The 12705-nt window shown below is 42.5% G+C and overlaps 1 protein-coding gene across 2 annotated transcripts in view; it reads left to right on the forward strand.

Moving 5' to 3' along the window:
* The first annotated feature begins 2862 nt into the window (after positions 1–2862).
* TNPO2 (transportin 2) overlaps positions 2863–12705 on the forward strand; it is a 36955-nt gene continuing 27112 nt past the window's right edge. The window contains exons 1-6 of one of the 2 annotated variants that reach the window (XM_089532413.1): positions 2863–3005; positions 6127–6242; positions 6601–6676; positions 8588–8737; positions 9576–9682; positions 11209–11342. In XM_089532413.1, coding sequence (XP_089388539.1) covers positions 6144–6242; positions 6601–6676; positions 8588–8737; positions 9576–9682; positions 11209–11342 — 566 coding nt within the window. In that variant the 5' untranslated portion in view covers positions 2863–3005; positions 6127–6143. Of the gene's footprint in view, positions 3006–3135; positions 3178–6126; positions 6243–6600; positions 6677–8587; positions 8738–9575; positions 9683–11208; positions 11343–12705 lie in introns of those variants that run through there. The other variant, XM_089532422.1, reaches the window with a different exon arrangement.

Genomic DNA, 12705 nt, shown 5'->3' on the forward strand with positions numbered 1-12705 from the left:
AGTATTAAAATACCAATATAACATACACAAAACATTACTCACAATAGTTTAAATGAGCAAAGTAAATTAGGGGGTTGAAACAGATTGGCAAATTGCAGTAGATACTCAGTATTCAATGAAAACAATTAAGAGTCTTGAGACAAATTTCAGACTAACATGTATTACAGTATACAGTTTTGTGGCTTAAAGTCCACTTTATGTATGTCAGTCATGTAAGGCACTGTACAGAGTCTAATAAAAGTGGAGGTACCAGTAAGATGAATGAGTCACCCGTCCATGATACAAGGGACAAAACTGTTTTTGAGTGTTGTTTGTGGAGTACAAAGATTATTTATTAATAATTAATAAATATATTATTTTTTAAAAGATCCCTTGGGTCCCCTCTGGGGAAAAGGTGGCATACAAATGAAATGAAATAAAATAAATAAAAATAATGTCTTGTACAATAAACACACAAGATGGTATCAAGTGACATGGGACAGTAGTTTCAACATTCATTTCAGCATAGGGAAGGGAATGCAGGATAACACTGTTATTGTGTGCCTTCAAGTCATTTCTAACTCATGGTGAACCTAAGGAGACCTTATCACAGGGTTTTCTTGGCAAATTTCTGCAGAGGATGTTTGCCATTGCCATCCTGAGGCTGAGAGTGTGTGACTTGTTCAAGGTGATCCAGTGGTTGTATGGCTGAGCCAGAATTCTAGCCCTAGTCTCCAGTTATAGTTTAATGCTCAAACCATTACATCTGCTCACATTATTGCAGGATAACATACCTAAGAGATAGTCTGAACAAACCATAGAGGAAATAGTTGGTCTGATGCCAATCAGATGCCATGTTTACTGCATCACTCTGGTAAAAACCTGGACCTTTCGTAGGAGCTACCAGTGAACTGGATGGCAAATACAGCTTAACCCCAAGTCAGCCAAGATTCAAGGGAAGGGCAGTGAATTGACAGAATAGCACTATACCACCATCAAACCTGTTCATCCTTATTGCAAAGCTCAAAGTTTTAACTGAGAACTGAAGAAGCAAACCAGATACGGAAGCAGTACCTTTTACCCAAGGCTCCACTCTTTACCATCTCACAGGGCCAGGTAGAAAGTTACCAGTTGTGAGAAAGTGGTGGCCCTTACAAACACATGGCCACATTCCATTGAATGCACTGGGTATTCTGATTGTGGATTGGTTTTACTGCACCCAGTTCTTAATCCTTTGCTCCATACCTTTCATAGAATATCATGAATGCTGCTTATTCCTCCAGACATATACCTCTACACACATAATCTGTATGCAGCAACTGGGTTCTGCAGCAATTAATACACAATGTCTTGTTTTCCACATGAGACTCGAAACCAGATTCTACAAAATGAGGGGTGAACCTACGCTGTTGTTGTCTGCCTCCAAGTAATTTTTGATTATGATGACCTTATCGTGGGGTTTTCCTGGTGGGTCTCTTCAGAGGGGCTTTGTTGATGCCTTCCCTGGAGGATGAGAAAGTGGGACTTGTCCAAAGTCATCCAGTGGGTTTTTATGCTCGAATCAAACCTTGATCCCTTGTTGTAATCCAATGCTCAAATAACTATGCCACGTTGACAGTAGATTATGCATTATGTAGTTTGACACCATTTTAACTGCCACGGCTCTGTCCTGGGATTTGTAGCTTCATGAGGCACCAGAACTCTTTGGCGTAGGCTGAAGACCACAGCACTTTAAGTGATGCGAAAGGCCTAACAAGGGATGCTGTTATACAACTCCCTTTCTGCTTGGCTTGTTTTATAAAATCATAGAATTCTGGAGTTGGAAGAGACTTCAAGGGCCACCCAGTCCAAGCCCATTCTGCCACGCAAGAACTCACAATCAAAGCACCCTTGCTTCCATTTAAACCCCTCCAAAGGAGGAGACTCCTCCATCCCGAGTGTAGATGCGTCCGAGGTGGCGTTAGAGAACAGTCTGAGTTTGGCTTGAGTGCTGGGCTATGACTCTGGAGACCAAGGTTCGAGTCACTGGGTGACCTTGGGCAAGTCGCACTCTCTCAGCTCAGGGGAAATCTTGCCAAGAAAGCCCCATGAGTCATGAGCCATGACAGGGTGGCTTTAGGGTCGGCATAAGTGGGAAACGACTTGAAGGCATGCAACAACATCTACAGCACGGCTAATGGGCCAATCTTTCTGACCCACTCTTTCAAGTCTGCACTTTTACTGCTCTGGCTGCCTCTTGTTGCATTCTGGGGTTTGTAGTTCACTGAGGCCTCGGAACTCTGGCTGAGAATTCTAAACGCCCCTCCTTAAACTGCAAGTCCCAGAATGCAACAGGAGGTAGGCAGTAAAAGTGGAAGAGCAGCACTATAAGAGCATAGGACGTTAATCTATTCTATAAGATTATAGACCCGTGGTTCTCAATCTTTAGGGCCCCAAGATTTTTTCGAGACTTCAATTCCCAGAATTCCTGAACAATGAGCATACTGACTGGGGCTTCTGGGAATTGAAGTCCAAAACATCTGGAGGGCCAAAGGTTGAGAACCACAGAGGTCTTCTTGTGGCCTCTGTTTCCCTTGAGGCTCCTTCCTCCTCCCCCTCTTCATTCCACTTCCTCATTAGAGAGCTTCGCAAACGGAAGTAGTCTCCGCCGGAAGTTGAAGCAGTCGGGTGGGTGGGTGGGTGAGACTGAGGGCAGCGTGTGCAGTGACGTCATCCGCCGCCAGCCTTGGCGCGCGGCTCACGCGGACCAATGGGAGGAAAAGGAAGAAGCAGAAGCGGAGGGGGCGTGGCTACCGCCCTTTCTCCGGACCACATGACGCACTTCGCTCGACGACGTCCTCCTTCCCCTCGACGACGTGCGCAAGCGGCTGAACAGCTTCCCCCGCCCTTCTGCCGGTCACGTGAGCCTGAGGGACGGCGGCCGGCCCGGCTCTTCGCCCGCGTGTCGCGTTCTCCTCCTCGCCCCTTTCCCCCGCTTTACAGAGCCGAGGCCGCGGCCTGAGCCTGGGCGCGCGGGGACCGGGCAGGTACTGAGGAGGGGGCCGTTGGGCGCGGGCTTGCTTGCGTCAGGGAGGGAGGGAGGGGGAGGCGTTGCTAGGAGACCCGGGGCCTAGGCGGGAGGGGCGGGCGGAGAGGGAGATCAGGGGAAGAGGAGGCAGGGTCCTTGGGAGGGATGCCGCCGGGGATGAGGCCGGGAAGGTGGGGCCCGGCTCACAGCAGCCTCAGCCTCCTCCTCCTCCTCCCTCGGGGCCTTTCCTGCCACAAAGGGACCGGCGGGCGGGATTTTGGTTCTGGAGGAATAGCCCGCTTTGGCAGCGCCTTAAACTCTTTGCCTGGCTCTTGGCTATGGAATTCTGGGAGTTGGAGTTTGTTGTGGAGCTCCGCTCTGGGCCCCCCAAAAACTCCAACTCCCAGAATTCCATAGCCTTGAGCCTGACAAAGAGTTCAAGTCGCTGCCAAACCGGGTTATTCCTCCAGTGTGGATGCAGACTGACTCTGCCCTGAGCACGTGCGCCGCCCGGAATCCGGCTTTCAGGAACTCGCAGTCAAAGCACAGACGTGGCCCTCCAGCCTCTGCTTAAAGACCTCCAAAGGAGGGGACCGCCTCTCTCTAAGGCAGCATACTCTCAGGAAGTTCCTCCTAATGTTGAGCTGGAATCTCTTTTCCTGCAGCTTGCATCCATTGCTCCATTGGGTCCTAGTCTCTGGAGCAGCAGAAAACAAGCTTGCTCCCTCCTCAATGTGACATCCCTTCCAATATTTAAACAGGGCTATCATATCACCTCTTAACCTTCTCTTCTCCAGGCTAAACATTCCCAGCTCCCTAGGTCTTTCCTAGGGTTTCCAGACCCTTCACCGTTGTGGTTACCTTCCTCTGGACACACTCCAGCTCCTCAACAAACAAAAGTGAACAAAGTGTTGAGATGGAATCCTTTTCCTTGTAGCTTGAATCCATTGCTCCGGATCCTATTCTCAAGACTAGGGGACTGGTCTGGTAGTCTACTCGGGCTGCATCTGCACTGCAGAAATAATCCAGGTTGACACCATTCTAGAATGTGTATTTTTGTGAGATACTCACCCTTGTCTGTCAGAGATTATGCCACAATAAACTGTAGTTCCCAGAATTCCACAGCATTGAGCCATTGCAGTCAAAGCGGTGTCAACCTGGATTATTCCTGTAGTACAGACCCAGCCTGAGAGATGTGTCAGTGGAGTCTCCGCTTCCTTTTTTATTCTCCTCTTCTAGAACGTTTCTGAACTGAAGGTCCTTCAACTGTCAATATGCTCCCATTTCCTAGAGCTTACTAGTGCAACAGTGAACACATTCCTTCAGCCTCCAGTTAAGTCTTTGCATGGTGGCCCTTTAAACCCCCATTCTGATAATCAGATTCAGGCATAATGGATAGATGATGATATTCAGTTTATATGTAATGGAAATGGGGTAACTTCACTGTAGATAGTAACCAAAAATCAAAATTGGTGAAGATGTTTGGCTTACTAAGGGCCCATTCAGACAGACCAAAATAAAGCTGCTTCAGGTCACTTTGGAGAAATACTGTTTAAATGATGCAGGCATCCTAAGAGGCTGGAAGCTGTGCCAAAGCCACACTCCAGTCCTAAGGATTGGAGCGTAGTTTCTGGCCTCTTAGAATGCATGCATCATTTAAACAGCATTCCTCCAAAGTGACCCGAAGCAGCTTTATTTGGGCCTGTCTCTATGGGCCCTAAGTTTTAGGCATTTTTGGGGAGAAGGGTGGTGACTTTTTTAAAGTAGATGAGTGTCTTTGTAAAGGGAACACTTTCTCTATAATAAGATTTAGGAATCATGAAGGCATAGCCAAAGGATGTTTATTTGTGTTGCTCATTGGTGTGGAACATCTCTGAAAGTGGTGCCTTTACATTTCACATGGCAATCAACATAGTCATAGCTGCCTATGTTTTAAAATGTCCTAGATACAAAATATACCATATTTAGAGATTGGAAAATGCAGCACCCAGACAAATGTGCAACCATGTGACAAGTTATTTGGATCACATGTGATGGATGGTTAACAACTACATTGTAGCAAACATACATGGACATAAACAAGCAATTTTACCATACAGTTTCTGCAAACCTCCTATAATCTGGAGCAATAATCACAACAACCCAAATTGTTGCTGATAATAAAGCCAACTGCTTAAATGTATGTAGAGGTAAGAAGAAGGTTGAAATAAGTATATTCTCTTCAGGCCTGAAATGAAAGTGAGGAAAAGGATCATGATACACTATGAGAAATGACTTCTTCTCTTTTTACTTCTGCTTTTACTTCTACCTTTTCTTTAAAACCTACTTTAAATGGTGGTTTGCTCTGAATAATCTGGTAGTACACTGAAAGAGATTGGCTACCTTTCTTATGCTCCTACCTTGTCAGATGCTTAATAGCTTCAAATCCTCTGCTATTTAAAGTTAAATTATTACATTTATTTCAGTGTTTCTCATCTATCCTATTTTTGCTGTCTGTGATAGCCTTCTAAAAGTCCCTCTCTGCATGACTGGATGTTCTCTGATGAGTCATGCATATACCTTCACTGTATTGCCCCAGCTTTTCTTGGACCATTTCTTGAAATATTCTTCAGATGAGAGCTTGTAAATAAAAAGATTTTTCCATCACAATATAAGTTTCAGTTATATTACCATACATATTCTTCTGCACTTACAGGAAAGTATAACAGTTTCTATAAACACACCAGCATTGTGTTTATAGAAGTCAAGCCCATTTCTGAAGCTCCCTGGTTGGCTTTTAGCAAGTCACTGTCTCTGAACTTCTCCAGTCCTGCAGCTGTGAGACTAAAATGTCCCTTCCTGTAATAATGTATTATCTTTCTGGACCCTGGTAGCAAAGTCCCCTGATATCTGTGGCCTTCAAATCCCTTTTGATTTGTTGTCTTCCAATCCTCAGCTAAGCTGAAGCAAGAAAATATTCTGTTATCTGGGTTAACTGTTTTGATTGCATATTCATACAGGTGCAGTATATGCAGTACTGTTCCCCTTTTTGATAATCCCTGAAATATCTGGGTGGCATTCTCAAGGCAATGAGTTTGCGATTGGTTCTGCTTTTCATTCCAATACTCCTTTTTAGATAATTCTTCTTCTACCATCTCCAGGTAGGCAGTTTTCCATCATGGACTGGCAGCCAGATGAGCAGGGCCTGCAGCAAGTGCTTCAGTTACTTAAAGACTCACAGTCTCCAAATACAGCAACCCAGAGGATTGTACAAGATGTATCCTTTGCATAATTACGGTTTCCCTAGAAATTGCTTGAGGTGGTGTCAAGAAAACAAATTTCCATTTGCAGGGAACTACAGAGATCTGGGGAAAACAGTTGTTAATAAATTAGTCAGGTTAGCAAATGCACCAGAGATTAACTAGGAAGTTAAAATTCTTGGTATGAAAGCAAGGATGGATGCCTTAGTCTTCAAAATGTTGGGATTTCTTTTGTCTAAGGATTTGCGTGTTTCGAACAGTAAAGTTCCATATCTTTGCTAGATGAAAAAAATGTTAAACTAATAACTATATTTATACGGTAATTTGGAAACTTTACAGTGAATTTTAAGAATATTTTCTTAACTCATGATGCAGAAACTGAAACAACTCAACCAGTTTCCAGATTTCAATAACTATTTGATATTTGTCTTGACACGGCTGAAATCTGAGGGTATGGCTATTAAATATGTCACAATTTTTTAAAAGAAACTGTGTATGTGTGTGTGTACATGGTTGAGTATAATATCAAGAACTTATTTGTTAATTTTTTATTACCTAAATCTGGTCAAATCTTTGCCTTTATCATGGAACGTTATCCTAATTTATTCAAGAAAGCAGTGCAAGGGTTAATGTGGTGACTTTTTTGGTTCAATGATTCTCTAATGAAAGGTTTTAGACAAGTGCAAACTCATTGTAAACATAAAAATTAGAGCTAAGGCATATTGAAGATAAAGATTTCTTGTGACTATGATGACCAAAGGTCTAGAGAATTGGGATTTTTTTGTTTTTTTATTGCTTTGCTTCAGTCAGCTCCAAAGAACTGAAATTATTTCAGTTTATTTGTCTGTGCTGGAATTTGGCAAATAGTGCTCCTACTGCCTAAAGTGATTAGTAAAATTAGATCTTTCTTTATTGCAGTACTTTTGTTATGTGGCTGAGAATCGAGCATCTTTAAATTCTACTTGCTGAATGTTTTTTGTAATTTCAAAGTTTACATATACTTTCAAAATAGTTTCAATCAAATGTCATTTCATCTATTTAATGGTTCTTGGAGCTTGTAGAGTGGTAGCTGTCCTTGTGTTATTTCTTCAGAATTTGCTTCATTAGAAAGCTGATATTTAACTACTCCATGTCTCAGTTTTCAGGAGCCTGGCAGTAGTAAGTTTACTCAGTTCTTGGGTTCTTTGAGATAGGGATTTGTTCACAGCTCTCTGCACAACATGGTGAGAGTGCTAACATTTAACCATACCTGTGTCTTGTTTCTCCAATTTGTAATTAAAATAGCGTAGTTCTGCTTTCTTCTCTACCTGTTTCAGGTTGCAGTCCTTTTTGTAGGAAGGCAAAAGCTATGATCCTCAGTATTGGTATGGATTAGAGCAGGGGTGAGCAACTATAGAAGGCTACGGGGTTGCATTAGTGCTCTGGGAGATGTTGGAGGACTGCACCCCTTCTGTAAAGAATCAAACAAACTACATTTTTGTTGCCTCCAAGCATTTTGGGAACATGTTCCCTCTTGGGAACAAAGAGGCATTCTCATTACATTTTGGGGACCCCGGCATTTTTTAGACAAAAAAAAGTTTTTTGAAAATTTTAGCAAAAGGTATTTTTTGGGGGGAAGCCCAAGGGATCTCTGGACATGGTGGAAATGCCCTTTGCACTTTCTAATGTTCATTTTGGAGCAAAAAGGATTTTTAATCGATGAAATGTCATGTGTGGCATGCAGGCCATGCTTTGCCCACCTGGATCAGAGTGTGACCAAGCCTTACAGTGCTATACAATGCGCCCTTACTTTACACAGGGGAGCCGTTCCGGACTCCTCTGTGTAAAGCAAATACCGCCTATGCTTGAGTCCCATTTAAATGAATGGGGCTTGTGCATGCGGTGGTGCAGTGGTGAGCGACGCGCGCACACCATGGACACACACTCCATTCATCTCTATGGGATGCACTGCCCCTTCTCCCCATGCAGCTTTCAGTGTGTGCTGAAAGCCACATAAAGCGCACCTGCATATGACGCGGGCACACTGAATATGCCATTGCAGTTAATTTGGGCACGGATGGGATATCAACACTCATTCTAACAATAGCATTCTGGAATATAGATGATGTGAATGCAGCCTTTCCAAAGTGTAGCTGAACATGAGAGGATCATAAAAATAAATAACTGTTAGCTGTGAATTGAAACATTAATAAGTATTCATACACAATTTTGATTTGCTCAAGTGTAACTGTGTACTATAGAAAAATGAATATAAAAATTTCCAGAGATGACAGTGTCAGTAGCCGGTCTCAGTGTATCTAAACTCATATTCAAATGGTTTACAACATAAAATGTCTTCCTCCAAAACTATTTCTTTAAACAGATGAACCAACTCGATCTTTGAGTGGTCTGATCTTGAAGAATAATGTGAAGGCTCATTACCAGAGTTTCCCTCAGCCTGTGGCTGAATTCATTAAGCAAGAATGTCTTAACAACATAGGGGATGCTTCCTCCCTCATCAGAGCTACCATAGGTGAGTATTGGGGAAAATATGAGAGAACATGGTATTGTCTTTCAGACAAGCTGAATTTTTATTCTTGAGTATCATTAGACTAAAATGTTTGGTGATTCTTATGAATATTTGCAGAAGGAGGAGGAGAGCTATGTGATAGCTGTCTCAAAATCAGTGCTGTGATAATGTCTGCATCTCAATGAGATGCAAGGTTCTTATTATAGCAGATGGTATTATTTTAACTTGCAGTGAAATCATACGTGGTTATGTTTATCTGACATTTGCATGTACAAATGCTTGTAATGCTCTTCAGGTTTGTGAAACAGTCGTCATCTGTACAGCTGGGAGGGACAGCATAGAACAAAGACATGTATGGGTCAAAGCATGGGTGGGGTATCTTGTTTGAGGACAAATGTTTCTTAAATTTGTGTAGACTCAGAAGTAAGATTCTCCTCTTTTTCCTCCTTGGCAGTGCAAAAATCATATAAGCAAAATTTAGAAGTTCGGTGAAAGATAACAGCTAGTTCTGGATTGCTTTCAATGGGTTTTGCAGGCCTAGCAGCTCAACACGGGCTCCCAGTACATGGAGTAAGTTGAGTAAACAGAATGCTTTCCCAGTATCAAAGGTGTACCTTAAGTTAGATAAAATCTCAAATTACTTTAGAGACCACTTTTAGCTCCAGGGCAGAATTGATGACTGGCTAGTAAAAGTGTCTAGGTAGAATCTTGGTTTGTCTCACATTGGGTCTGTAGTATTAAAACATCTTATATTTTTGTAACTGATGATTCTGAAGAAAGATGCTGCTAAAATAGGCCAGTGAGCTGGTACTGAACTACAGCCTGTTTGTTCTTCTGACAGGTATTCTCATAACTACCATTGCTTCCAAAGGGGAGCTGCAGATGTGGCCAGAGCTCTTGCCCCAGCTCTGCAACCTGCTCAATTCTGAGGACTACAACACATGTGAAGTAAGTAGGAAGTTACATTAGGTTAACTAGAAGCATGATTGCAGTGAACAGCAAGATCATTTAATTGCAGTAGTAAAAGTTTTCAGTACTTAGCATGGAAAGACTTTTTGTGAGTAGAGTGGGAAGGTAAGCCAGGGTGTTCTGTATTTAATGTGCTCTAGCCTTTTTGAAACATGGCTGGCTACAACACAGCACCTTGTACTGCATTTCATTTTACTAACATGGCTTGCAAACCATTCTTGAGTCTCCATACATAAAGATGAGTCCTACTAACTTCATTGGAGCTAACCCACAGGTAGGTAGAGATGTGTGTGTAATAACCCACTCAGAAATGAATTAAACTGTATATATATGGTGGGACATGTGGAAAAGCAGTTGCTTTGGCCTGTATTCTGGTTCAGGAGTGAGAAGACCTCAGGCTTGTAAGATCTCCTTGAGATTCAAGAACCAGAACCAGTTACTATAGACTTAGGTCCGGTACAGACTGGTACTTTGCACTGGTCTGGGGCCGTTTTTGGGGCTCAGTAGGGCTGGGCGTCCATATGTGCCCAGCCCTACTTTTGGTGCCTGTGTGCCATCTTGACATGCCCCCGTCCACGCAGGATGCGTGACGATGATGCACAGGCGTCTGAGCGCCCAAATGGAATTCGCCGGAAGCATTGTCATCATGGTGTGTGAGCACCATGATGACGCCCTTCAAAAGAAGCCACCTAGAGCAGCTCCTTTTTAGGGAGCGCTAAGTGCCGTGCTGTGTGGCTGGCGTGGCACCGACAAGGGGCAAAAATGGGTGGTGTGGAGCCACCTGTCTGTATCCCCCCTTTGTTAATATTAAAGGATACTAAGTCCTGGAGTGTTTCTCTTAATTTCCATACTGAACTGATCATTGTCCCTCACACACAAATACAGTCCTCTGGTTGTCTTCTCCCCTTCCATTTTTTAATTTTCACAGTATAGAAGGGTGTGTGTGTGAGAGAGACAGAAAGAGGGATCATATTTTTTTGCCATTGTTAAACATCAAAATCGGAAATCTTTGTCAATTTACTACAATTCTTCCAGAGATCTATCGTTATATTCTGATTTGCGTTGTGCCCACCCCTTTCTAAATGAGAGATCAAAGATGACTGATCTAATCTCATCTATTTTTTTCAACTTGAAATTTCTCACATAGGAGGTAAGGATGTTCCAGGAATCTGCCAGACTGCCCCCAATTCCTACTGATCAAAATATTCTTCAAATACTCTCTTTGAAAACAATCCTGTTGCTACTTCTGTTCCAAAATCTCTAGCTGTTTAGGCACTTAGTTGGCATATCTCAGGCTGTTGCGTGGGAAGTCTGGCTGGGAGTAGGAGGACAACACGTTCTTTCAAACTGGCAGCTTGTCACTTAAATGGCTTTCCTTTGGCACAAAGTGAATATAGCTCATGCTAGAAGAGTGATCTGAATATTGGGGGTTTTCAAAATTCAGCAGTTCTTTACCTTTCATCTAACTTCATGTATTTGATGCTAACTAATGTTATCTTCTCTAGGGGGCTTTTGGTGCCTTACAAAAGATCTGTGAAGATTCTGCTGAGCTCCTGGATAGCGATGCTCTCAACCGTCCCCTTAATGTCATGATCCCAAAGTTTCTTCAGTTTTTCAAGCACTGTAGCCCCAAGATTAGGTATGCATCTACATTTTGCTGATCTGTACCCTTTCTTCCACAAATTGAACATGATCTATTGTTATCAATCTTTTATATTTAGTGTACCCACTAAATCAGAAGAACACTAGTAGTAAAATAATGACCAAGTATATTAAATTTAATCCAATTAAATTGAAAGCAAGAAGCAAGTGAATAATTGATCAGCGGACTTCGGAAGTAGCTGAACTAAGAGAAACCATAAAGCTTAACATCCAAAGACAAAGGCCATGTTAGCTAATCCCTAAAGCAGTGGTCCCCAAACTGTGCCCTTTAAGAGATTTTGGACTCCAGCTCCCAGAAGCCTCAACCATGTTAAGCCAGTAGTCGGATTCTGGGAGATGAAGTCCCTTAAAGAGTACAGTTTGGGGACCACTGCCCAAAAGCCTGCATTATATAAATAGAATATCTGCCAGGAGCATATGACCTCTTCTTTGCTCATCCTTCACATGTGGGGACAAAGTAATTAGGAAGCCTCCATTAATCATAGCTTTCCATTTCGATGCATTGAGAATTATAGTTAATTGCTCCCAAACAAGCCAGAATTATTTTTCTTGTTTTGCTATGTGCCTTCAAGTTGTTTCTGAGCTATGGTGACCCTAAAGCAAGCCTATCATGTTTTGTTTTGTTTTGGGTTTTTTGGCAAAATTTGTTCAGAGGGAGTTTCCCATTGGTTTAATCTGAAGCTGAGAGAGCATGACTTGCCCAAGGTTATCCAGTGGGTTTCCATGGCTTAGATTATTTGAACCCTGGCCTCCTGGATTCCTAGACAGCATTTAAACCACTTCTCCACACTGGCTCTCAAGTAGCATCAACTAGCTTTAAATCAGAGTTTTGAAGTTTACTTATGAATCTTAGTGTCTTTGTGAGTTATTAACTATTCTCAGTGTGCAGGTAGTGGAAAGCAATAGTTAACTACATTTCCATGATTGGTTTTCCTGCTTGCTTGGGGAGAGAAAAGGCAATGAAGTGGGAGCGAGGTGTTTTATTGCATTCATATGCGGTTTGTGCATACAATTTACTCATGAAGAGAAATGATATCTCAGTTCACATTTAAATGTCTAAGACAGGTTGTTTTGGACTGAGAAGGAGATTTATGCCCCTTTAATCCTATTCTCTATGCACTCTATTTCCCTTGAATTCAGTACTTCCATTTAGCATAACGCCACTGTTTCTGATAATGTCTGAACTGAAAAGCCATCTTAATCTCTGCCTATAAAGAAAGATATGAAACCAGGACCTGACTCTTAGTTGAAGATTAAACTACAGTTCCCATGCTCAAATGTAATGGAGAACCAAGCTTCAGTAAACCCTAGAAATATTGTATTCTGCTGTGAGTATGGAA

The sequence above is a fragment of the Sceloporus occidentalis genome, unplaced genomic scaffold, assembly GCF_023333645.1.
Source record: "Sceloporus occidentalis isolate IW3139 unplaced genomic scaffold, rSceOcc1.0.p SCAF_1, whole genome shotgun sequence".
Taxonomy (NCBI): domain Eukaryota; kingdom Metazoa; phylum Chordata; class Lepidosauria; order Squamata; family Phrynosomatidae; genus Sceloporus; species Sceloporus occidentalis.